This window comes from Athene cunicularia (genome assembly GCF_003259725.1).
Source record: "Athene cunicularia isolate RWA chromosome 1 unlocalized genomic scaffold, athCun1 chr1_part1, whole genome shotgun sequence".
Lineage (NCBI taxonomy): Eukaryota > Metazoa > Chordata > Aves > Strigiformes > Strigidae > Athene > Athene cunicularia.
Genome location: NW_020799091.1, coordinates 70,736,828 through 70,762,453, shown reverse-complemented (window position 1 = coordinate 70,762,453; position 25,626 = coordinate 70,736,828). Strand labels below are relative to the sequence as shown.

Below are 25,626 nucleotides of genomic sequence, written 5' to 3'. Positions count from 1 at the left end.
CCCTCATTCCAGAGATGATTGCAGTGGCAAGGACTTTCAGTATTATTCTGTTCCTCTGAAAGGAGCCAAAGAATGATAACCAATTCAAATCCAGGCTGACTATTTCATGTTGCATACAAAGTAATTTTAAGCTGTATAAACATTCTGAATTTAAAGGTGTTACTGGAGTCATATTACACAATGAACTATGAAAAACGAACAGGGAAAGAGTAAGAAAGTGAATTTGTTATATATGCCATGGATCAGGTCTGTGGGTCAGTACTAGGCACTATTTTCAAGTACTAAGTAGTGTTTTCAACCTACTTGAAGTACTAAATGGAATTTAATGTTTTAGCACTGGTTCTGACGGATTCATTAAGGACAAAGTTGTGAAGAAAGCTGCAGGTAAGTATTAAAAGATCAGTGAAAACCAGGTTGTAAGTACTAGTACGGTGCCCATGTCTGCCTGTGGGAAGGCAGCAAGCAGTGGCATCTTCAGCACTGGAGCTAGAGAGTTGGGCAAGAAGGGCTTCAAAGGGTGCATTCTTGGTACCTGCTAGTTTGGCAATGCTGGAGCTGCTGGGGATGAGGGCCCATGGGGGCAGAAGGTGCACAAGGTTTCTGAGAAGTTGTATGTGTGTGTTGATGTAGGTAGGGTGGGAAAGCAGAAAGGGATGTGATGTGGGCAACAGATTCTGGTGAAAGGTGGCATCTCAGGCATCCACTGTCCCTGTATGGTTCTGTCTACCACCTGTAAAAATAAGCTTATACTCAGCTTCAAGACTAAACACAGGCTTTTATCTTGATTCCTAACTTCTTAGGATATCCTTCTAAATCACAGAAACAGATTTTTGAAAGCCCAAACATGATTTAATGAACCTTGGGAACAAAATGCAAGCAGAGTTTGTAGGTTTGCACGTTCTAAAATTCAGACTTCAAATTTCAAGAACCCAAGGACAGCTACAAGTATAATTACTTCTATCTAATACAAAGAAAGACTCAACAACTGTGAGAATGGGTTGTATATGGAAGTGTCTAAAGGCCAGGGAATGGGTGTGAGAACTGAGCTGGAAAGCAGAGCAACAGAAAATTCTACCACCAAACCATTTTCTGTTCTACCTCTTTAGGGAGTGTTAGACAGACTTTTTTCTATACACAAATGCCGGACACACAGAAGATACTGTCTGGCATCAAGGGAAGGCAAGTTCTGAGATGCTGGAATCCAGTTGCCACTCTGCTCATGCCAGTTTTAAAAAAAAAGGCAAATTTTCTTTCTTTCCTTCAGCACTTGCATCAGGAGTCAGGCAGGATAGGAATAGTGAAAGAGGGGAGAGTATTTGGAAGAGGAGGGGATATTGTCTGGAATCACGGAAACTCCAAATAGATGTCTGCTGAGGGCTGTAAACCAAAGCCTAACCATTAAAGCAATTGAGATTATATGATACCATGGATGAAAAAGGCAAAGCTCCTGCAACGCCAGGTAGGTAAAAATAGGCAGTTTTCAAATTATGTGGTGCATTTATCTGAGTCTCCACTTGTCTGCTTTGGGATGCCATCTGATTAAAGGCAGTCTATGCAGCACAACCAGCTGAGGTAGTGTGTGTTGGATCCCACTGACTTTGGTATTTGAGGGAAAAAAACCACCAAAATTCATGTTCATCCTGGGAAGAAGGCACAGATGACAAGCACTCTCTGATGTGCCATCAGGACTCAGTGGGACATTAAAAAATGACAATAAAAATCAAAAGTTTCATGGATATTCGTTAAATATCTTCAGATCAGTTAGCTGGTACAGGAGAGGATGTGACTGTATCACAGAATCACAGAATCAACTAGGTTGGAAAGGACCTTGAAGATCATCTTGTCCAACCGTTAACCTAGCACTGACAGTTCCCAACTACACCATATCCCTAATCAGATCATCAGATCATTAAAACCAAACATGCACAGATACAAACACTTTCAGGAACTATGGCACCTTATGCATTTTTTTCCCACTCATTGTCAGGGCTGTGAATGCACCAACAGGCTCCAGTTGCCCTAATCAGCCTGTGACCATACTTCCCTTGTGACCCCTTCCCCATGCTGAGGGTCTTAGCTGCCTGCTGCCAACCCTGGTCTTGCCTTGCCAACCTGATGTCTGGGCTGGGTGGTGGTCCTGCCCCATCAACACAGACCTACGGGGTGATGGCTGAACTGATGGCTGAACCCCAGGCTGCCACTGAGAAGCTTGGCTCATCTTGTTTGGTACAAGTCGTGGGTCCTCTGTGCCTACAGCTAAGTGATCTGGGAGAATTTAACAGTGAAAAGTAAGCAGAAGTGCCACTATTGAAATGGTTTCTCAAGTCAGCTGTTCTTTGCTCACCTAGTAGAAGAGCTAGGTACATGAGCATCTTTTCCTCTGGATAAATCTCTGGGAGTGTGTTGGTCTTCTGACAAAGTCAAGGAGCATCAGCTAATGCCTGTTTCCACCTGAACCATCCCTTCCTTGACTCGATGGGGGCTCTCCCAGTGAAATCTGGCCTCCTTATAAATACATATCTATTCCTTCCTCCTTCTGTCAATAGTTATTTAGGTAGGACTTTGCATCTTCTTAAGAGACAAGCTGTCTTATTTTTGTTCTATGGTAGCTTTTTACTTGCCATTTACTGTGTCCTCTGCAACAGAGTATGTCCTTTCAATTGTGCAGTTATTAGCATTGTCCCAAAGAGCTTTATCTCAGTCTGTGACAATAAATATTAACCTTGCTTTGCAGTCCAGTGATATAAAGCTGAGAGCATCATGTAAGCTGAGGTACTTGATGAAACAGTGAAGTATAAAGCACAATGTAGAAGTCATATGACAGGCAGACTCTACTAATTGTCACCCATCTGCTGTATGTATGCAAAGCTGTAACTTTTTACGGCAGTAGTTATGGCTATTTATTGGGTCTGGGTATTGATGCTTGAGGGTTATTCAGAATGTATGAAATCGTACTTTCTGTCTGGTTCTTGGTACAAATGAAATGGTCATTTCATTTATAATGACCAGCTATTAAATTTTTTTAAGTAGGACACTTAGGGTTTTTTTCTATTTCTGATGAAATAACTTGAACTTATTTATACAAAGGCTCCTTTGGACTGCAAAAACCTCTCAGGCTAAAGGCATCTGAGGAACACAAATAGAACTTGTATGATATAAAGAAGTTTTCAAGTAAATGTAAATTAGACTCAGTAGCTACAAGGTCTTTGTTTTTATCTAGCAGTGTAAAAAATTGAGTGGTTTAAAAAGGAGGCATAGACTTTTCCTGGGGGAGATGTCACCAGAAAAGTGAAAGCAGACTGCAGCTTACTCCATGAGCTTTACTTCTGGATTCCTTCATGATTATGTTTTTGGTCTTTTTTTTTTTTTTTTTTTTTTTTTTTTTTTTTTTCTCCCCCAAATGTACTTGGCAAGTCTCGGACTCAGAAACCTGAAGTTTACTGAAAACACACAGGGTGATTTTAAGGATGATGTTCTCTCTTCTGTTTTCCTGGTCACCCTTCTGTTGGCTGATTTGCAGTTTTAAAATTTGAGAATTTTCTCCTTGCATGCAGTTCCTTCTTTCTGCACAGCTCAATGACAGGTGGCTTAGTATTCCCTCTACTTTAATTATCTTTGTCAGAGTAATTTGACATTGTAGCAAGAAAAGTGCTCTTGCTATAGTATATAAGTACATTGACAGATGGCAGCCAGAGAATTCTTCAGTACTTGTGAATTTATTTGATATCACCTGACAGTGAGAGCTTACTTAAAGTGTAAGATAAAGGTTCATGACCATGGCACCAGTACAGTGATTTTTGCTGTGTATTCCATGTAATCACCATATGCAGTAGATATTTATCTGGTTGTGTTTGTATCTTAGCCTGAAATTCAGAAAAACCCTCAAGAAAAAGTTGGAACACCTCTTCCAGATGGCAATGAAAACTCTCTGGCTGCCAGATTATTGTAAAAGAGGATAGTTTTCTTGCAAAAGTAAAGCACACCATTGTGGCAATGCTTTAAGCCACTGGTGGTTCAAGGCAAGAGATGACAACAACTCTCATCTTGCTTAGGTATGAGAAATACACTTTGTGACATCTGGCTTCCTACTTGTGTGCCTCTGAAATTTCCCTAGATTAACATAAAGGTTATTTAGATGTCTGAAAAAGGTTTGGAAAGACTAAAAGAATACAAAACAGCAGAACACCGCTGAGTACTGAATCTAGTAATTTTGTGGTGAAAATATCTACCAAGAAAGGACTTACACAGATGCTGGAAGACCAGCAGTGTGTTGCCATGTGGTCAGTGTGACCTCTCTTCATTGTAGAGAGATCACTGCTGAAAAGGAGCTAAAAAAGTTATTTATGAACTGGACACAGGCAGGTAATGCTGTGGCAGTTCTCATATTATAGATGAACACACAATTTAGTGAAAAGTAAAAGTGTCATAAACCATCAGAAAGGTGCAAATCAGATGGAAAAAAAAAAAAAAAGATGTTAGGGTTTCGAATCCATCTCCTGCTAGTAGAGGACTGTTCCCTGCAGTATCTTTTCTCATATTTTGCCTAGTCTGCTTTTAAAAGCCCTGTGTAATCATAGTTTCCATAATTTCCCTTGTGAGGAAGAGTTGATATTTAGGATCTCTCTTTGTCAGGAAGCTGCTGTTGGTATCCTGCCTGCTTCCTCTTCTTACCTCTGTCTCATTACTCAGAATGTTTCCCTGTGCAGCACTCAGAATAACACCGCTCTTCCTTCCTATCCTGAGTCTGTGAAGGGATGGCTGCTGGTGGGGCCATTATGGCTCCTGCATGGCTCAGGGAGGCCCCACACAGGCCCAGAGGCTAGTTGGTGGGTACTGTTGTCTCTGGGGAGCAGCCTGAATTTGAGGGGGGTCCTCTACCCATAGTGTTCTAGGGGCAGCCACAGCGCTGCCTCCTTCTCTGGGCAGCTTTAGTGTAAACTGACCACAGATCTTCCATTACAGAACCTGGCATCTCTTTTTTGACCACCTGTAGCCCTAGTGACATGTATGTAAAGGAGATGGGATCCTGCAGACAGCAGCTGCCACCTCCCTTCATCAGAGATTGTCCATACAGTGGGAAACAGCAGCTTTGGGGGGTTCCCTAATTCTCAAACATTTTGGATAGGGCTACTTTTCTTCAGTAAACAGGCGTGTACCACAGCACAGATGTCTCTTTATTCCACATAGACATTCACAGCAGGTAGTTGCAGAATTACCTGACATATTGCACAGGGCCAGGTGGGTTGTGCCCTGCCCTCCTCGCTCCATTTTGGGAATCCTTGCTCTATAGCATGAGGCATACTCAAGGTTTTCCGATGCACCTGTTAGTTTTCCCAGTCCCAGGCCTGGGTTTGCTCCTGACAAACTTTACTGATGTTCAGTAAATCTGACCTTGAAAATACCTTAAACTGTAAAAACATCCTGAGAGTCTGTTCTATGCAAGTTTAGGTCCATGTGCAAACTCAGGGGTTTATTTTTCACATCTTTCATGTATTTGTTGACTGAGATCCCCTTCTCAGACACTTGCTGAGATGCACAACTGATTTTTCTACCTAATAACACCAGATGACAGTCTGACTCATACAATTTACATTGTTTCTTCCCAGTTAGTTTTCACAACTGCCTGATAAGGTTGCTTTGGGGTTTTTTTTAGTGTTTGAATAAATTCCAGTTTGCCAACAACTTTCTGCCACTGTGATGCCTTTAGGAGAATAGAATGTGATGGCTCCAGTAGGTTCAGTCCAACACTGTTACTGGGTTTTGCACTCATAAACATGGAGCAGAAGCATCAATAGCAATAGGAAAAACATTGTGTCAGCTAACTCATCTTTGTATTAACTGGCATATACTAAAAAGCGCATAAGAAATATAATTTTCCTCGCTTCACATTAACCATTCACTTACTTGAAGAAGACCTCTATAAAAATGGTTTCGTCCTGTGCAAAGGAAGAGTTTAATAGATCTGTTTATCAAGACACTGTCAACATCTTAATATGGCTGACTCAATAATTTTTCTTGCATGTGTATTTAGCAGTTCTTGATGCAAACTCAGGATGGCATCACTCCAAATGTGAGCAAAGCAGAAAGAGCAAGGCTTTCTCTCCTATTCGTATGATCCCTTCCAGGTTCTATGTCTACATACAAAGATATTTTAATGATTTGGTATTTTGTACTTGGCTGTTATCCACCAACTCCTGGTTCAATTTATGGGAAATCTACACTCCTGAGAAATGTACAGACTACAGGAATTTGTATCCATAACAGAAAATAACTTTTACATGTGCGTTGTTTGAAACATTTTCTTCTGCTAAACTACTAGCCCAAAATATTCACTAAAGATTTAGTGACTCGTCATTATAAAAATTGCTATCCATTTCTGAGCATACACTGCTGATATCAGTGGCTGGACCATAACCCTACAGCAGTAGTTTCACAGATTAATAATTTATTATTATTACTATTATTCACAATGTGTCTAAAAAAATGACATAGCTCTGCTTACATTTCGGAAAAAAAAAAATATCAAAAATTCACCACCAGTTAAGCAGAGGTTGCTTCTAGCAGGTTCCTTCTGCAGCTGGAAGAAAACTTGCCAAGTGGTAATCACAGAGCTTACTGCAGAGTCATGTATAAAGTTTAGACATTGTTTGAATTTTATGAGAATTCATTGTTCAAATAATGTATCCTATTTATGCATTTTTTTCCCCTATGTTGCTGTTATTATAAGAAACAGCAAGATTTCTGAAAAAAATAAAACAGGCACTATTAGATTTTAATTTTAATCAATTGGTAAGGTCATCAGCAAAGCCATTTACGAGCTGAGAAATAGAATGCCTTTGAAATATTAAGAAAAATACTAAACCTGTGGCTGAATGATTAACTACTATTGAAAGTGTCTAATTTCACTAACCCACCATTGTGCTCAAAAACTTTCTCTTAAATATATGATAAAAATGTATCTCTCAATGCAGAAATGGCTTTAAAAAGTTAGGTGAGGAATGAGAATGATATAGTAACTTCAAGTATAAAACAGCCAGCCATGTCAAGTTAGCATTTATCCCTCAGTTTGTGAAATTACTGAAAGAATAGAGAAGTTATCAAAAATCTAGACAAAGCCAACAGTTTTGAAGTTTTCAATTTAGAGATTTTAATATGAATGTCAGTACAAATCAAAGTCAAATTGCACTTGAGTGAAAGCCAGCTTATAACAAGTGTTTTGAAAGAATTTGTTTTCCAAAACAAGAACTAACATTTGTATCATCCTTACCTGCAGAGGTTTTCACAATTTCTGAAGTATTTCTGAGACCCATAAAGTCAAACTGATACAGTCTCCAAGATTTCTGGTCAGCAGCCTCCACTGAGTTTTTCCTCCATCTGTAAATCATTTCCTCTTTAGGGTAGCCATCTAGAAATTAAAACACACACACACATATATATATATATATATATATATCACAAATATATTGTATTTCACAAAAGAAGATATTGCAAAACAGTATCTGTTCAATGATTTAGAGCTATTTGGGAACATCTAAATTTCTGATCTGATGCTTTCTCAGTGAGTTTGGTGCTATAATTCAGCTAAAAAAAAAAAAAAAAAAAAAGTCATAATAAAGACAAAACTGATTTTTCACAATCATTGGTTTTTTCCAATGAGGAAAAATTCTGATTGATTCTATCAGAAGGAGGTCTCTTCAAAGATGCAGCTGATTATACTAATTTGAAGTCCAGACAGAGACATATACTGCTTTTTATATGTGCCCTGAAGAAGCTGTGCAAACCTACAGAATGTAAAAATAAAGGGGGGGGAGGGGAGGTGTCAGTGTAAGATGTAAACAATTGAAAAGGAAATTGTTTTAAAAGGGTCAATAGTTCTAACATGTCATGTGCTACTGTACTTCTGAAATGAGCTCAATACAGTGCAAAAAAGCAAAATTTGAATTTGTGTGGGATTTTTAAAGTGATTATGCCATCACTAGTTCTAAAGCTATTTAATGAGACATCACCTGATCTCTACAGCTGAAAAAGCTTCTGAAAGTCTTTCTTTATCGATTTAACACTCAGTAGTCATAATTAATCCTCGTGCCAACATTTAATTTCCCTTTTGTTAGAGAATGGCATTATTCAATAGAAGTCCAACAACAAATCTTCAACTAGCCCAAACCATAATAACAGACCATCTAGAAAACAACAGCATGCCCATGCTAGTTAAAACCAGATTGTTCTCTAGTGCATAATACAATAAATTCTTATTCATTTATTAATATAGTAGATGTAGATTACAAGGCAAATTAAAAGCCTAACAACAAAAGCTAGTTAATATAACTGTCTCATCAGTATTTTTTTTCCCCATTGGATACTGATAAATGTTTATATTTGCATTGCAGAACAACTTGTCTGGTCATAGTGCTAATGCCTTGATGTTTTCCTCCTAGAAGTGTCCTCTTCATCTTGTTTAAGGTTCCACCCTGCTGGGGCACTGCTGTAAGGTGTGCATGGCCTCATTTATCCCTCTCACTAACACAGCATGAAGAGTACCCACAAGTCCCTCAGTCCTAATCTGTAGAAAATTACTATGTGCTAATTCAAAATGTCATGTTCGTATATTTCCCTTCAATGTAAATAAGGAAATAACCCATGAAGGACCCAGCTGGGTAACAAACACAGGCCCTGCCGTTCTCCATGAGAGTTCTTGCTGCCAAGCAGATTTCACTGCCAATTCTGCTCTGCCAGCCCGCAAGATTGATCTAAAGGTTAATTTTTTTTGGCTGGCAGATTATGTCAGAGGATGCAGAGGTACAGTGAAAGAAGTCAAGCTTTGCAGGGCCTCTGAGCCTTAGCCCTGCATCCTCAGAAATCTTGAGCCTGTCTCCTATTTGACTGAGACCTCTGGTCACGTTTCCAACCAAATAATGTCTTCCTCTAATGGAAAGACCTACATTTGATCTCAGGAGCCTTTTCAAATTGGCTTCATCCATGGTGACTCTGACATCTTTTCCCAGCAGTTCAGGAGGGAAGAAGGATCAGATGGCCTCCTCAGCGTGCTATGGCTACTGTGTCCTCAAGCTGGGCAGTGGTGGCAGGACCACCCCTTTCCCACAAAGCAGCGTCAGGGCCAGAGAGGGGGCTGCCATGCAGTCTGGGTCTTAATCCTACTTCCTGATTTGCCTCCTGATGTGGAGGAAAGGAAACCCTTGTGCTGTGGAATCGACTCCCACTGCAGGACTTGCGGCCCCAAGTGTTAATCTGCAGATTTTGTAGCAGACAGTAGATGGGGCTCCCTTTCTCAGGTAAATTTCTCCATAATCATTGCTAGTAAAAATGTTTCAAATATCCAGGAAGTAACAAAGATTATTTTTTAAATGATACATTAAATTGATTCAAAATGAACTTCTAACTAACAATTATGTCTAAATTTTACTGAAAAAAAAAGTCATTTAGCTTGAATTCAATTTTGTCCTGATTTGGGTTTTTTTTTTCATCCCATTGCCACCCTACCAAAAATGCATTACACTGTCAGTAAGATTGCTATCATGTTATCCAAGGCATAGCTGTTTATCCTAGCATGGCCAGCATGTAGTCAGAACAAGTTCATGAGACACTCATCCTTCAGGATGTTTCCCATATTTTTGACTAAGAAGAGACAGATTCAATTTCAGAATAACTACTTTTGGTATTATTCATCATAATTAAATAGTAAGCAACTGACTTCAGGAGACCATCATGCTCTTTTAATAGTAGTCCCCTTAATTCACAGTCACTGGCATATGATCTTACAATTGTTGGGTTACTTACATCAAAGGAGATAAGTACTAGTGATTCAATAGCAGTTGTTCCAACCTGCTAAATAACCGCTATTATGTTCTGCTCTAGTGCCATGTGACCTCGCTTTTAATTTAAAAGATGTAATATTTCTCATAGAATAGTGACATATCTACTTGGACAGTATATCACTCCTAGGATTCATTTAAATTGCAGAATGGTTTATTCATTATAGTTCTTCTTTCAGTGATATCGAGTATTCCTCATATACAGCCTAATTGCTTCTAAACATCTAAATGTTTCATTTTTGAAAGTATCAGAACTGGAGACTTCAGTACTACCACAAGAAAATGCAACCTCTGCTGTTCAGCCTGCAACACAACTAAGAGTGTATTACCTATGGAAATGTCTGTTTTCTTTCACTTTCTCAGCATGACAAATGGCTGCAAATTACCTTAAATTCTTGACCTTGTGTCTTCAAGTCATCTACTCTGAACAAATTGCTATCAATCAAGTGTATTTACCCTGACAAGTTTCTTTAGGTTATGTAAGAATATCCATACTGCAGCAGGGCAAGGCTCCAGGAGGTTCTGGAGGCTTTCCAGCAGGTGCTGGTAAAATGGCAAAGGGGAAGAAGGCAACCTCAATAACTAGGTGTGTTTTTTGTGTTACAATCATCCAAGTTCTGGCAACCTGAAACTCAGGAGCTTCTCAACCAAAGTCTGTCAACACTTTGCTTTCCCTCCCATTAATTTACTTGATTGCCCTTAAATTCTCCTATTTTTTTTTGGCCTGATGGTTATTTTGTAGGCTGTGCTCTAGCTATCAACATATTCTGCAGGTTTTAGATTTATATACTACCATGTCAAAGACTTTTAGACATCACCTTGACTATTTGGCTTTTTGTAAGACTGGTAATACATGCCTTTTTAAAATTAAGTAAAGAACAAATTGGTTAAAGTTATTTATTTAAGAGCCCAGTAGAAAGTATCCATGTAATATCTTCTGTTTACTTTCACCAAACATACTTAATGGCTCATCCAGTTAACAAGAATGATTAGTACCTTTGTTGTATTTTCAAAGTGTACCATTGACTTTAACTTCAATAATGCAAACATGGATAAAGAATAAATGCACTATTTGCTGGTTTGGAGGTGAACCCATTATAACAGAAAGCCAAATTGTCATGACAACCTGTGAGATTCTGTGGATTTTGTTTTATTTCCCTTTTGTTATTGGAATAATTGAACTCATGTTACCACATCTTCTCACATCACCTTCATATAATTTATAACTGACAGGTTAATAATATTTAAACTTCATTCTTCATGCTCATACTGCCTCACTTTCTAGGGAAAATGAGTGATTTGTGCAGAAGTCTCCATCAAACTGCTGGAAGAATGGTCAAGGACAGACACCTCTGGGCTGGATGAGAGGCACATGCAATCACAAGGATAGCTGTGAGAATTGGTGTCAAGTGGTCCTGAAGGACATCTGCTGCAGGAGTCAACACTGATGGAAAATCTGTAAGTGCATACTGTCTTAACCTTGGTTTCCTCAATGCTGCTGTTGGTCTGGGCATCTTAGATCAATGTTTGATTTCTTTGTTGCGCCTTTTTTTCTATGATAATGGATGTGAGTAGAGATGGAAGAAGATAACAGGTAGGGAGTCATGTTAACAAGGACACAGATCACTTGAAGAACTAGTTTCATTTTAGAAAACTTTCCTTAGAAATGTATCCAATACATGGAAAGACAGAGAGGCATGGAGAAAACCCAATCTCTTGCATCTCTTCAAACACATTTCCCCCCCTCTGTGAAATCAGTTTATTTTACTGCTGGTTCTCCACAATTTGTGTTCACATGTAACACAGGCAGACCTAGCTTGTAGCAGAAGGAATACTGCAACAAGGAAGCTCATCTCCTTCCTAGCCTTGGAAAAAAACTGTATGCTCAGAGCATGTGATGAAGAGTTCATTAAAGCAGCAGCAAAGCTGAAAATGTGGGGGAAGCAGGCATGAAAAGATTGGTTAAGTATCTACCTGTGACAAGAGTATGTATTTGAGAGACATAGCTGGATTCTGGGAAGGTTCTGCTTTTCCATGGTGTTAGATATACACTCAAAGTCAGGAGGAAGCATGATCTGAAAGACAAGCTGTCACCATCAGCTAGTGGTCAGAATCTACACTACAGGTATGGAGGGAATCTGGTAGATTCATCTGGTAGATTGCTGCAGATGAAGGTGGTCAGGAGAGGGAGGATGCTCTGATGAAATTAGAGGAAGGTTATGAGCAGCCCTTTCCACCTTACAGCCAGATGCTTCCAGGCACACTTTACTTCCTTGAATCCCACCTACTAAATTCTTCTTCGGGCTAATCAGGGGACCTCTGTCAACACAGCTGCAGTCAGATGAAGAGGGAGACAGACCCCTGTCAGCGCAGCCCCAGTCAGAGCAGGAAAAGAAGTCCAGAAATGCACCTTTCTCTGGTATCGTGGTTGACAAATCATATGCTCCCAGGGAAGCTGTCTGGGCTCTTTTCCTTGTTAACAGTCATTATAAATGCTTACTTGTTAGCAAGAAAGCTTTAATCCAAACTTCTCAACATTTTGGGGGAAGGTGTTTCTCAGTGATTGATTTCTGTATCTGTTCAGTGTTTGTGTTTAAATGTGTGCACTTTTAACTAGGAAAATCCTGGAAATTCTCCTATTAAAAATGATACTGTCTTAGATTTCATGATTGTATGCACTTATTAAGCACAATTAGATGGCAGAAAGAGCAACGTTTCAGTTCAACTAGTTTAAAATACAACAAAAATTAGGGGATATAGAAAATCCATTATCTCTTTTCAGGAGGAACTCATCAGGGTAGACTGAAGCAGAAGTAGGGAAAGAAAGTGGAGACATTCAACTGTTTACTTAATACCTATGGAAAACAATACTTGTAATTTAATGCATATTGAGTTTTCTCTGTGCACAAATGAAGGTGACTACCTTTTTTCTCACTCACTGATTTAAAAAAAAAAAAAAAGAAAGAAAAAAAAAGAAAAATGATGAGGTGTTTTAAAAGGCAGCTGTAACTAAAAAAAAAAAAAAAGCAAATACTGTGAAGATAGCTTTAAAACATGAAGTGATTTATTTCAGCAGTTGTAGATAATTGCACTTAGGTGATAACTACAGCAATTATAAACGTTATTCTTTGCCCTGTTTGCTTGCATCAGTAATTGACACCTTATTAACAGTACATTAGCTCATGAAAAAAAATCAACCAACATAACCCTGACTGCAGAATAATGGATCTAATGCTGCCCTGAAGTCAAAAGATATATCTCCTGTTGAAGAGAACAAAGTTTCTCCACCTAAAATTGTGCTTTAATATGAGCATGATACCACTTCAGCTAAGAACTAGAGGATCCAGTTACCATCATCAATAGTAATGCTTAATTATCCTCTTATCTGGGACTAATTCTGTTTTTTGAGTCAAGGGCTAGAACACTGACAAAATTTACTGATATATTATATCGTAGTTAGGCTTTTGGGAGGAACTTGTGTCATTGATGCATCGAGACTTCAAAACAGAAAGGAGGAAAAGATAAGTGTTGATGCTGGAAAAGTCCCAAAAGAAGCTCTTGTAGGAGATAATAATTTTCCTTGGGTTTTGCTGCTCATAAACAAATCGTAATCTTGGCTTGGAGAAAACAGAGAAGAGACTAGAAAGGTGAAAATGAGAAGGGAAAGAAGGCAGAAATGAATGAACAGGATTGGACTGATATGAGAGACAGAAGTTTTCCCTTGAAGACGTCTTGAGATGTGGCTTTTCCATGTACTCACTTTCTGAAAGAAATAATATTTTTCTTTTAAAATCTAACAAATACTTCTCATGTAGGGGTGCTATGATTTTGTCACACACAGCCCTAATAGTGAAAAATCCCTGTAGCAAGTATCAGATTATAAAGGATAGGTGGAATAGCTTGAAATTACATTTAAAACTAAGACAATTCTGTTGTGTCATCATACCTTTGTACTCTGTCCTTATGCTCACCAATTTCCTTTTTGACACATTTGCATTTAGTACCAAGATTAATTTGTTTTTGGAAAAGGGTTGGTTTTATCATATATCGTCCTTATAATTACACTTTTCTCTTGTCTTGCAAATTCCTTCACCTCTTCGGAAAAAAAAACCCAAACCCTCGACATCCAAACCCAAAAGGAAATGTCTCATCTTATAGCCTGTCTTAATGTTTTGCTATGCATTTTTATTTTTATGCTTATTTTTACTGTTTGCTTACAGTTTTATTTGTACGACAAGATTCAGAAGCCTCATGTGCAATTGCTTTTGTCTATCTGCTTGCATTGCTCTGGTCAGCAGATTATCTCACAAATTGTTCCAGTGGTAATTAAAACACTTTGTAAATGTTCAGATTCCTTTGATTTAGCTATACTGCCTTCCCATTCCTAACATTATTAATGGTTAATGGGCTCATCTCACCCCTAGCTTGCTGGATATAAATTGTATCTTCTCTAAGTTCAGTTCTTGCACAGATAGTGTACTGATGACATATATGGAAACATTTTCTAGCCATTTTCTTGTACATGCTTTTTACAGAATGGATATTTCACCCCAACCTCCTGCTCTGTAATGTGTGCAACAATGTGAGGATTTTACCCTCGGTTTTCTTCAATACCAGTACCTTGCAGAGAAAAATGGAAGTCCTGAAATCAGTTTTCTTCACTCAAGTTCTCTCCTGTTCTAAGTAATTCTGGAATATGTACGTGTATTATTCTCCATATATTTAGAAGTCATCTTCTTATAAACAAAGATGCCAGTAAGAGACAGAATTTCATTTCCTAACTCCCTGTGCAGATTTTTCATTACTAACATAGCTATTTCATAAAGATGTTGTGATGCTTCACAATTGTGTGTCATTACAGAAAAAGAATAGTCCAAAACTTTATTTGTAATGTAGTTTAGACAATTTTTGATAATGTAGACCAATCTCATGTTTCCACAGGCTGTGAGACCACAGATGGTGATTCTAGCTAAGAGAAACATTTTCAGAAATGTATGGCAAAGAGATGGCCTTTTGGAGACTGCTGGGATCCTGTGCTGTTGCTTTACCCTGCCCTAGATGTTACAAACCATGGCCTGATTTGCATAGAGATGGGGGGGGCTTCATCTGAGCAATTGCTGTTTTCTGGAGTGTTTGGGGTTAGGTTTGGCCAACTGGCAGTCTCGTCTCTTCTCCCTTCTTTTACATGGACTTCATGTAGCCTACAATAGTGAATGATGCTGAGAATTCAAGAGCTATGTACTACTGCTGAGAGATCGGCCTCATTATTGTACTGCTAAATATGTACATTGAGTTCTGCAATAGAAGACAAACAGTGCAAAATGAATATTTTATCAGCTAAAATTTTGTGTTTAGCTGACCACATGAACTCAAGTGAGAAGAGAAAAATCCCTCCTCTTTACAGTTTGTAACTGACTATAGAAGAATATTAAGCTGCATGCATGATTTTTTCATGTCTATTTAAACATGAATTTTGTGCTGGATGTGCTGATGGCAACTTTTTAGGTGCTTCCCAGGATTTTTGCTGAGATGTGTGAAGTCTGGGTGGCTGCATACTCAAGTAGCATCTCAGGCAGATGTAGGTGATGCCAATCACTTGCAATTTCCTCATAGATTTTGACTTTTAATTCAGACTTATGAAGAAGAGGAAGTCAACATCATAACAATAGAGCGGATGAAAAATATTTGGATAAACCAGAACAAGACAAAGTTCCTGGCATCAGAATTTAAAACCAGACCTAGTAGGGGTTGTTTTGGACAATTTAGAAAACAGAGCTATAAAAAAGCAAAGTGGAACATAAACTTATCAGTTTATTAAAGGAGTATCTGTCAAACCTGTAATTTTTTTTTTGTCTACTAACATTCTCTATAGCCAGGATGCAGCCTTCCTCTTCCATTTATTTAAATTGCACTTATATTGAAGATGCTTAATGACATAGTCCTTCTAAAGCAAATGCTTAAATACCTTATGACTAGGATGGAGAGCATTGCCGCCAAAAGATGCTGGCCAACCGAGTTCAAACACCCCAGTGGAAGTGAAATACCATTCTCTAGAGGACTTTAAAAATACCTTTTTTTTTTTATTTATTTTTTTTTTCTCTACTGGCTATGTAGGGCACCTCAAATTTAGGGGCGGAATAGCTGTATAAATTAAATGAAGTAAATGCCATCAAAGATCTTTAACAAAAATATTTGTGAATTGAATTAAAATAGCCCATAAATGCTCAGTATCAACTTCAATTTTAATGGATACTACAAGATAAAATAATCTTGCCTTTAGCCATTTAATGGCAATAATTAACTGTTAATCTTGCCTTTACCCATTTAATGGCAATAATTAACTGTATCTTCCATACAGGACTATTAAGATTTCTTAAGACTGTCCTGATGAGAAAGATAACATTGTTTACTTCATCCATCGAATTGTTAGACAAAGTGCTGTGCAAATGTTTTTGTCTCATCTGAAAACATATAATGGATAAGCAGAGATTCTGATGGAGACTCAGAGCTCTAGTAAAGTAGACAACACGGCCATAAATAGCCCAGGAAATGAAATAAAATACATGTATAGAGGGTTTTAGTCCATGCAAGTGGGGAGGAATGCAGAGAACATAATTTACTTACAGGTTTCTTCCTTTCATTGACAAGTAATCTATCTAAGCTTCTTATTGCAGCACTTGATATGAAGACTCTTTTAACACTGAGAACTCATTTTGTGTTTCTCACATGGTCATGACAGTATTTAAAGATCATGCTAAGCATTCTTAATCCTTATCTTCCAACTGCTACTCAATAATTAGTATGTATATGTTAAGCAACTAAAAGAGGGATATTCATTAGCAGTAAAATAATAGAATATTATGATTAGAAGTATATATTATCAACACATAAATGTAAGTAAATAACCTATCTGTTGTACAAAGTGTATAAGAAAGAACTGTCAAGGAATAGCCTGCATTTCTAATGAAAGGCCAGGAGACTTTGTGTTCTCATACAAAACAATAATAATAATAATTAAGGAAGCATAGATTAAAAAAAATAGGTTCACAACTTGAAGGTAGCTGTTACAGTGACATAGTAATAGCATCCACAGAAGTATTAACATCCACCTATTTATCAGTGCCCAGCTTCTTAGGCTAGAAATACACCACAACCTATCCACATTGTCCCATGTACAAAAATTTTTCATCCAATTTCAGTAACAAAGTTGTAGTTATATATTCAGTTTTCATAGTCCTTAGAGTTTGTGACTAGTCTGAACTGTACATTTTCAGACCCATGAAAATAAAACTTTAGGTATCAACAGTGTTTTTTCTGAACTGCCATGAAACCCATTTCAGGCTTCACAGGCGCTACAGCAGCAAAGCCTGTGGGTTTATAGAAGCTGTCAGAAATGTACTATGCTCAATCAACACAGCATTAATAGAAGCAGGTTACAAATTAAAGATATCCATACAAGATTTATGATTTTTTTAATAGGTCTTCTTAGACTGCATCACAGATGTATTATAAAAGGTAAAATACTCAGAACTGAAAACACAGCATCTCTTCTTTGTACTGCCATTTCATAGACTAAAACAACAATTTGCATCATAAATTCAAAACTAAGCAGAAAATTTCATTAAGTCTGAGATTAAGCAGGGTTAGCTTTTAAAAGATTTGTGAAATAATGTTGCTATTGTTGGAAAAAAAAAAAAAAACCAAAAAAAACCCCATACAAACATTTCTTTGTTGAAAGACTCATTTCTCTCTTTTGCATCACAGTGTAATTTAACATGTGAACTGACATTGGAAAATCAAAATTAGTTATTTATTACTAGGTTCCTCAGTTTTTTTTTCAGTCTATCAGTTATTTACAAAGAAATTATTTGTATCTGCCTATTCATGTAGTTATCATTTTGTATGTAGCTTTATTGGCATATACACATATTTATAGTCATTTACACACACACTAAAATTCACCCAAAAAAAAAAGTGTTTATATCTCTATAAAATAAAGCAACAAAGAGATTTTTTTTTTTTTTAATATTTTGCTTGTTTTCAATTTTAGCTCCCTAGGATTTGTCTGCATCTTATTGGCACAGCATGCAAGACTAGGTAACCAAAGATATGGTTAACATATGTTTTTGTGTCTCTTGTGATGCTTACAAAAAGAACAGTTCCAGAAAAGGTCATGGCTAAAATGCAATCTCCCTGTTCTTAATAACAGCTCATCAGAAACCATCTGATGAAATGAATTTTCAGATGAACAGGACACTTTGTTGAGTCTGACATGTTTATAGTCACACTCAATTAAATTAGTGAGAGCACTGCACTGTTTTCATTTAAACATCAGCAACAGTGTTATGATGAATTGGTAAACACATTAATTTTGCCTTCCCTGAATTTGTCCCTCCTCTTCTCTGGAAGCATTTATAAGTGCCTTGGTTTGTCATTTACTCTCCAAGCATCTCAGGGCTGTTACTTCTTCAGTTAATGCCTTGTTTTCCCCCAAACATTAGTATTTATATCTCATTTGCTCTCAGGATACTGCTGATGGAAATTAGTTGATGCTCCTGTGCAGTACACCAGTCCAAGTATTCTTCATGTCATTTTTCTCAGCTTTTGAGGCACATGTATTGATTACAGTGATCTTTCTGTGATGTGCCTGTGTATCTCAATGCCTTAATCTCTTGTCCAGGTATATTATTTTAAGCACATGAAGCTGTTATTTTGGTTAACTTTAGCACAGCTAAAACATTCTTTCTAAAGCTTCTGAGGACTCATGCTCTTTTACTGTTTTCCCCAGATCTCCATAGTGACTGTAAATCTCAGTATTTTAAGGTACACAATAGGGTAAATTCTTAATCTCCTGGTAGCTTCTTTCTCAGTTTCTGGTCCCAGACACTAATCATGATACAATCTTCTCAGATGATCAGTTATGGCTCTAAAATTGCAGAGCTGTGGTGAAGGTAAGACTGAAGAAGCTAACTTACTAATCTTTTTTGCTTGATAAAACAAAAATGTCAGCTATATTTCTTTCATGCATTACAGTTTTCCTTGTGGTGCAGTATTCCTCAGCTCGCAGGTTTATAGATAGCTTTGCCTGTGGTTATCTGACAAGTATTAAGATCAAGTTCTTCCCTACCTTGTTTCAGAACAAGGTACTATCCAAAATAAGTCTACATACCAACTGTACATAGTTTTGTGCTGCTTCATTTTCTGCTAAAGCTTTAAAGCAGCACTACTGTGCATCAGCACACAACACAAATGGCTCCAATAGCTCTGAACCTTCCAGAGGCTACAGATCCCCCAAGTCTTTTCAGGGCATCAGACAGATGCTACCACTCAAAAAAAACCCCAAATGTCATGGCTATGAGGTTGCTCCAAGCTGTAGCCCTGGGAGCCTGGCAGCCCTGTCCCAGACGAAGGTGCTTTCTGGCCCTTGGCTCATTCACAGTGAAACTGCCTTTCCTGCGGCAGTGAAAAGGGCAATGATGCCAGTTTCACAAAGCAGTTGCCAGGTTCTGTCTGAATCATTTGTTCTTGCAAAATGTGTCCCCATGTTTCTGAAAGAAAATATTATCTCTATATCCAGCTCATGGAAAACCCTTTTTAAATAATGGGTTTTGTGTGTTTATATTTAGATGAAAAAAATCATTATAAAAGAATGAGATTTTTTTGTGCAAGATTCTATCAGAGAAATTGCCTTTTTTTTTTTAAATTTTGGGGGGAGGTCAAATTTCAGTTTCTTCTGAAAGTTCCCCATTGTTCTGCACTCTTGTTACTCCTCATATCCCAGCATTCAACTTCTGCCATTTTACAGCTATTCCAGGCCCTGTATAAATCATACTGACAACTATTCTTTAAAAAAAAACCAACCCACTCCATTCAGAAAATCAAAACCTCAGCAGTTTTTGCTTCACGTGTCTCTGGGCCAAGTTACAGTAATTAAATCTTTTTTTAGCTTCGTTTACTTAGGAAATGAGGCTTACGTAATTATATTCACTGTCTATGTTTATGTGCATGGTATCCGTCCTTGCTTCAATAACTTTTGCTCCCATTCACCAATTTTATTGAAATCAGACAGAAGAAAACAAGCCTCATATATATTCTGTAAAAAGAACCTCCCAAACTGGGGGGACATTCCTTAATAATGCCCCATCAAGGAGGAAAAGGCTGCCACCTTATTAAGGATCAGAGAAAGGCCACTCATCCTCAAGTCATGTTCCCTGGGCATATCAGCCTTCCTGTTTCATTGCTCCTGCTGTCAAAAATGCTTCTGATGACAGGAACACCTCATTACTCCAATAAATTGAGAGGACTGGTCTCACAAAAGGGGAGGGGAACAGAGCACTGGCTCTTAAAAATAGCTATGTAGGCTCATCTAGTCCTAATGCCACACACGTTGTGGAGCTCAGAGTCTCAACTTTGAGTCTCAGCAGGTCTCCTGACATTGACTGTAGTATGTAATTTTCTTTGTGTTGCCTTCATCGCACATTTCTCCAGCAGTGCTCCTTATTTTAGCATCCCTCCCAAAAGATCTTTCCCTACTACCACCCAGTGATTTGGCAGATGCTATATTTAATTAGGCCTTAGATGGCTCAAATGGCTTTGCCCAAGGACACTGACAAGTAGGGGATCTCATCCTACAGCCTACCAGCAGGCGAAAATCTGTCATTGTGGAGGCTTCCTGGACACTGCTCTCTGCTTCTCAGCAAGCATAGATTTTTTAACAGCAATGGCTGACTTTGCCATGACATGCGATGATTTCATGCCAGTTACATTCATTTGAAGATTCAAAATGTGCCCCAACCAGATCACTGCTGACATGAGCCTTCTCCATTCACGTTACCTTAATTCTTTTGGGCTTCTATATTTATCATGAATTTTAGTCCCAGATTTTCTCCCAGCCTGTAGCATCACCTTTCCTTTAAAGTATTTTGAAAGTATATTTAATTATCTCCTTTTCCCTCATCTGTCTCCTTCTGTGCTGGGTATTTAAAACCATACTGCAAGCGATCTCATTCTATTTGTCCATCCACAGGACAGGCTGCTGAAGATGCTAGAGGCAGCTACAGTTCAACACATTGCCAGGACAGAAAGCTCATCTCCAAAACACACAGCCCAGGGGAGAAAGCCTTCATAGAAGCATGGGTTAAAGTGATTCAAATGCAAGGGGCTCAGATGGTTGGTCTAAGTCTTTAAGTCTTGTACAAGCTTTCTAAGGCTTTGGCATGGGCAAAAGAAAGGGTCAGCAGAAACATGCAGACTGCTGCCTCAGAAACAGACTTTGCCTGTCCTAGTGCTGCCTCTCCTCACTTGCCAGGAGCAGGCTTTTAAGGCAAGGAAATCAAGATGACAAGAACTAATGAACTAGTGAAAGAAGAGAGCAAGGAGCCCTACAGCCCAAATATGCTCCTTGACTTTTACTTTGCAACCAGAAGAATATAAGATGAGACAGGCACAGGGCCAGCATTTTTCCTTTTGGAAGTAAGCCCCACTGAGAAAGGAACAGGATAAAGTTCAATCTGGATCCTGAATATGTTGAAAACCTGTGAGCACTTATTACAAGTTTTCTGGATCAAGAAAGGGTTAAATTTTGTGAAAGTAAGAAGCTCCCTTTCTTGAATGATAGGCCAGAAGCTGCTATTCAGGCTCAACTTGAGTAACAATAAAAATCTAATTTCTTAGCTAAAGAAAGGAGAAGCAGCTCCACGACCCACTCATTACAACAGTGTATCTCATTCTACAAAATTCCCTCTCCTAATTGTCCAGTTTTCTATTTCCTTTCAAAGGGGTTACCAAAGTCCAGAGCTGCTTGCACAGGGTCACCACACCTTTCACAGAAAAGTCCCTGCACCTTGCACAGAAATGACACCGTCTGTAATGAAGCCATATGTCTGTATGTGACAAATCCCACTCCTTCCTGCAAAAAAGTCTCCCATGTCTGCTAAGTTGGCAGCCTAAATAAATGCATGCACAGAATAATAACTGTCCCGGCTTTTCAGCTGGTTTGGCAAAATAAACTTTCAAAGGAAGGAAAGAGTATCTGTAATGCTATCACACAGCAAAGCAAACTGTGTGACAGCCCTCCCAGCACTGATGTAGCCCTCCTCACGTCAATAAGGGTCAGTGAACTTCCATGAATGATGCTGTCTGTTAGGTAAGGAGTGAAAATGGGGCAGATGTCCACACTCACTACCAGCAGCACAGCTAGGCAAATTTGGCTGGCATATGAAACCGGTTGCTCCACCTCAGAAAACACAGATTTTCCACAGGAGGTTAGGATGTATATAAAAAAATAATAAAAATAATAAAATAAATAATAAAGTATAATCTCCTGATTTTTTTTTTTTTTTTTTTTTTTTTTTTTAAATCAATAGACATATATAACATATTGAATCACCCTTCAGTTCACCACCCCCACATCTGGGTGCAAAGAATCAGAGAAACTGCATACTGAGGAACTACGTGAGAGAGAGAAATTGCCTCTGCCTTCTGCTGTGCAGTGGCAGAGATAAGGTGGGATGCTCACGATACTTCATTTACCTTGGCAAGAACATGAGAGTGCTGCCTAGTATTTTAAGTGTTTATAGGCACCTTTATAAAACTTCAGTATCCTCTTCTCTTCCTGCTTGCTCTGTATACACTGCCGTTTCCTCCACAACGCTTTGTGTTGTGATACTTAACTATTTTGAGCCTCTAAGCTATTGTATTACTAAAAGTATATCTTTCTCATGTTTCCAGAGATACTAATTAACATATGCGCTGCTAATTAGCTGCAGAGCTCCTCACTTCAGAACAGGATGGCACATGTGAGAGGACACTGTGCAAATGTCCTCCCTCTATGTGAAAAGGCAGTCATAGGTTTTGTTGTTGTTTTTTTTCTGTTTTTTTTTTTTGTTGTTGGTTTTTTTTTGGTTTTGTTTGTTTGTTTGTTTGTTTTGGGTTTTTTTTGGTTTTGGTTTTTTTTTTTTTCCTGGTGGCACAGATGCTTCTGGTGCTTGGAGACCCCTTAATCCGCTTTTCTTTAAAAAATGTCATCCAGTCTCCGGGGAAATACTTTGGGCCTATATTTCTCCTTACTTTTTGATGAGATTAAGATACTGGTGAGAGTTATTTATAGGAGGTTATAATGGCTACAGATGCTTTGAAAAGATTATTTCATAAAGCACATTTCCTTTATAACTGCACAGAATTCATGAGAATTTTAAGAGCGAAAATTCATTTTCTCAGACTCAGCATCTTGCAATGAGCTGGCACCTGCTGCTCATCTGTGTTATAATGAAGCCAAGCAATGCCCTTCAAAACTGGCTACATTTTGAAACTGAGTTATGACATATGGAGTGGTAGATGTTGATGCTGCTGCATAGGCTGCCTAGCAGATTGCTTCAGCTAGGTGCCATGTGTAAGTGTAATATGAAGTACATTTTGACTGCAAAAGGGACCTCAGAGTCTAACCCTTAATGTAGACTGCTTAGAGCAGAGTTTGTATAAAACATGAGGAGATAAAGGCTGAAGGGAGAAATCCATTCCAGTCAGCCAAACACTGCTAGATTTTCAATTAGAACTCTATTTTAAGAAACCCAAAATCAACAACAAGAAAAAACCCTGGCAACTTTAAAAGCAGTGACTGACTTGACTGCCTGTTTTTAAGTACCAGAGGAAATGTGTCTCTTGTGTATTTCTTGCATTCTTTCTAAATCTAATATACAATCAGAACACTTTCAGGAAAGCACAGTTGCAAAACTAAAACTGTCTTGTGGCTGGAGAGGAGAATATTTAATGGCAGAGTTATGGCTCTGGCCATGATGATGCAGTTCATTCTCAGGAGATTTTTAAGACTTAGTTCTGACTTTGTCATGAGATGCAGTGAAAGGAAGTATGTAACTGTGCTGTACCACAGCCAGGGCTGGAAAGCCACTGTGATCCAGTTCCCCTGTCTCTTTGACTGAGGAGGCAGCCACACATACTTCTGATTAAAATCTGCTGTTTCTAACACACCAGGTCTCTTGGTGGGCAAGAAAGCAAAGTAAAACCTTCACCTGCTCCCTGTCTCTGGGGTAGAATACAGAAATGTGGCTACGTTGAGTGTGCTGTCCCTACTTGTGAGGGCAACTCACCCAGGGAACCTGACATCAATCTCAGTTTGGTTTATCCTACAGATCATACACTCAGACTCCATTTCCAGTGCCTTCAGTAGGTCCCCTACATACATACAAATGCTTGATGCAGAGGAAGCCCATAAGCCCACAAAAACTACACCATCATGAACCTTATGATACTGAAATATAAAAAAATGCAGCTGAAGGTAAACACTATGGTAGCTGATATTTATAACATGCACAGCGTGAGCACAAGCTTCCAGAATTCTCTTCCATGGGTTTATAAGATGAACATTGCCAAGAAAAAGGAGTTAATATCACAGCAGTACTGAAGATATGCATAGTAGTAAATCAGTATAGCAACAAAAAAGTCCACAGACTACACAACACACTTCTCTGATAATTTTTCTATATCCTTATGTCCTTCCACTGTACATAATTCTTTCATTTTTGCTTCAATTTGCATCTCACTAGGTATCAATCTGGCCTACTGTGTTTTAAATAATAATAAAAGATAGCACTTCTGTAAATCTTCAAAATGTAGTGCTTTTTTCAAACAGATTGACACCTAGATTAATATTCTGACTTAAAAAGGTGCCCCTGTCTGTATTTTTTGTCAGTCTTTGCTTTTGAAAGAAAAGATAAGGTGGCAATGCAGACTCATGGTACTAAATTCAGAAACTCCATTAAATTTGAATGGATTATCATTGCTTGCATAACAGCTTGTTTCCATCAGATGCCAGATATTGTTTGAAATGAATAGCCTGGCATTATGGCTAGGTGTGATTCAAGACATGATAGTTTCTAGGTGATCTGAGAGAGATTTCTTGCCCTTGCAATGTGCCATTGGATTAATCCCTTTTTAAGAAGAAAACACACTTCTATAATGGAGAAAGAGATTTTTTTTGGGGGGGGCATATAATGTATATGACTCAAAATCTGATTTTGCTTGAGTTTTCTCATGTCTAGTGAGACATGATGTCTCACAAAACTGGATGTCTCATGTCTAGTCACTGCTGAATATAACTGAGTCTGGGAGTCACGTGACAGAATGGTGTGCCTGTTACTGTAAGGCGAAAGACAATTGTCCTTGGGACAGACTGGCTTTTCTTTAAGACAGTGCCGATTCCATTCAGCTCCAATGTGTCTCTGCAAGGTTTTGTATTCTTATGCTCCTTCCCCAAAGAACAGATCTCACCAACATGAGTGTTCAGCCACAGGGAATTATGCAGCTATTACAGATCTTTTCCTCTAGGAGATTCAGGTGTGCAGCAGAAATGGAAGTTGGTTTGAAGTCCTTGTTGCCAAGTGTCTTAATTCTTTTCTCCATCTCACACCTACCCTACTACTCAGTTGTGATAATCTAAAACATCTCACTGCAAGCTTATTTGGTGTCTGTGATTCCTGCAACAATTCTAATAATTGGCTGGTAGATCCTTGTCACTTCTTTGGTGCTGACCAGAATATTGCACTCTGGGTGGAAGACTTGAAGTTATTCAAACGGTTTTCCAAGGTCTAAATTAAAGCTGTAACAACTCTAGAAATTAATTGAAAACACTGTCATCCAAAGGGCTGCAGCAGTCAGGAAATAAATACAAATCAAATGAAATGTTAGAACCAACAAGAATGGGAAAGTCAGCCTGAAAATGTTACAATTCCATTACAAAGTACACTGTCACTTGAAACAAGGTGTTCATCTCCAACTGTCC

The 25,626-nt window shown here is 38.3% G+C and overlaps 1 protein-coding gene across 1 annotated transcript in view; it reads right to left on the bottom strand.

Annotated features, from left to right (window-relative positions):
- The window catches only part of GABRG3 (gamma-aminobutyric acid type A receptor gamma3 subunit), a 330,452-nt gene that overhangs the window by 46,213 nt on the left and 258,613 nt on the right, over positions 1-25,626 (bottom strand). Inside the window, exon 6 of the mRNA XM_026845955.1 lies at positions 7,268-7,405. Coding sequence (XP_026701756.1) covers positions 7,268-7,405 — 138 coding nt within the window. The remainder of the gene's footprint in view (positions 1-7,267; positions 7,406-25,626) is intronic.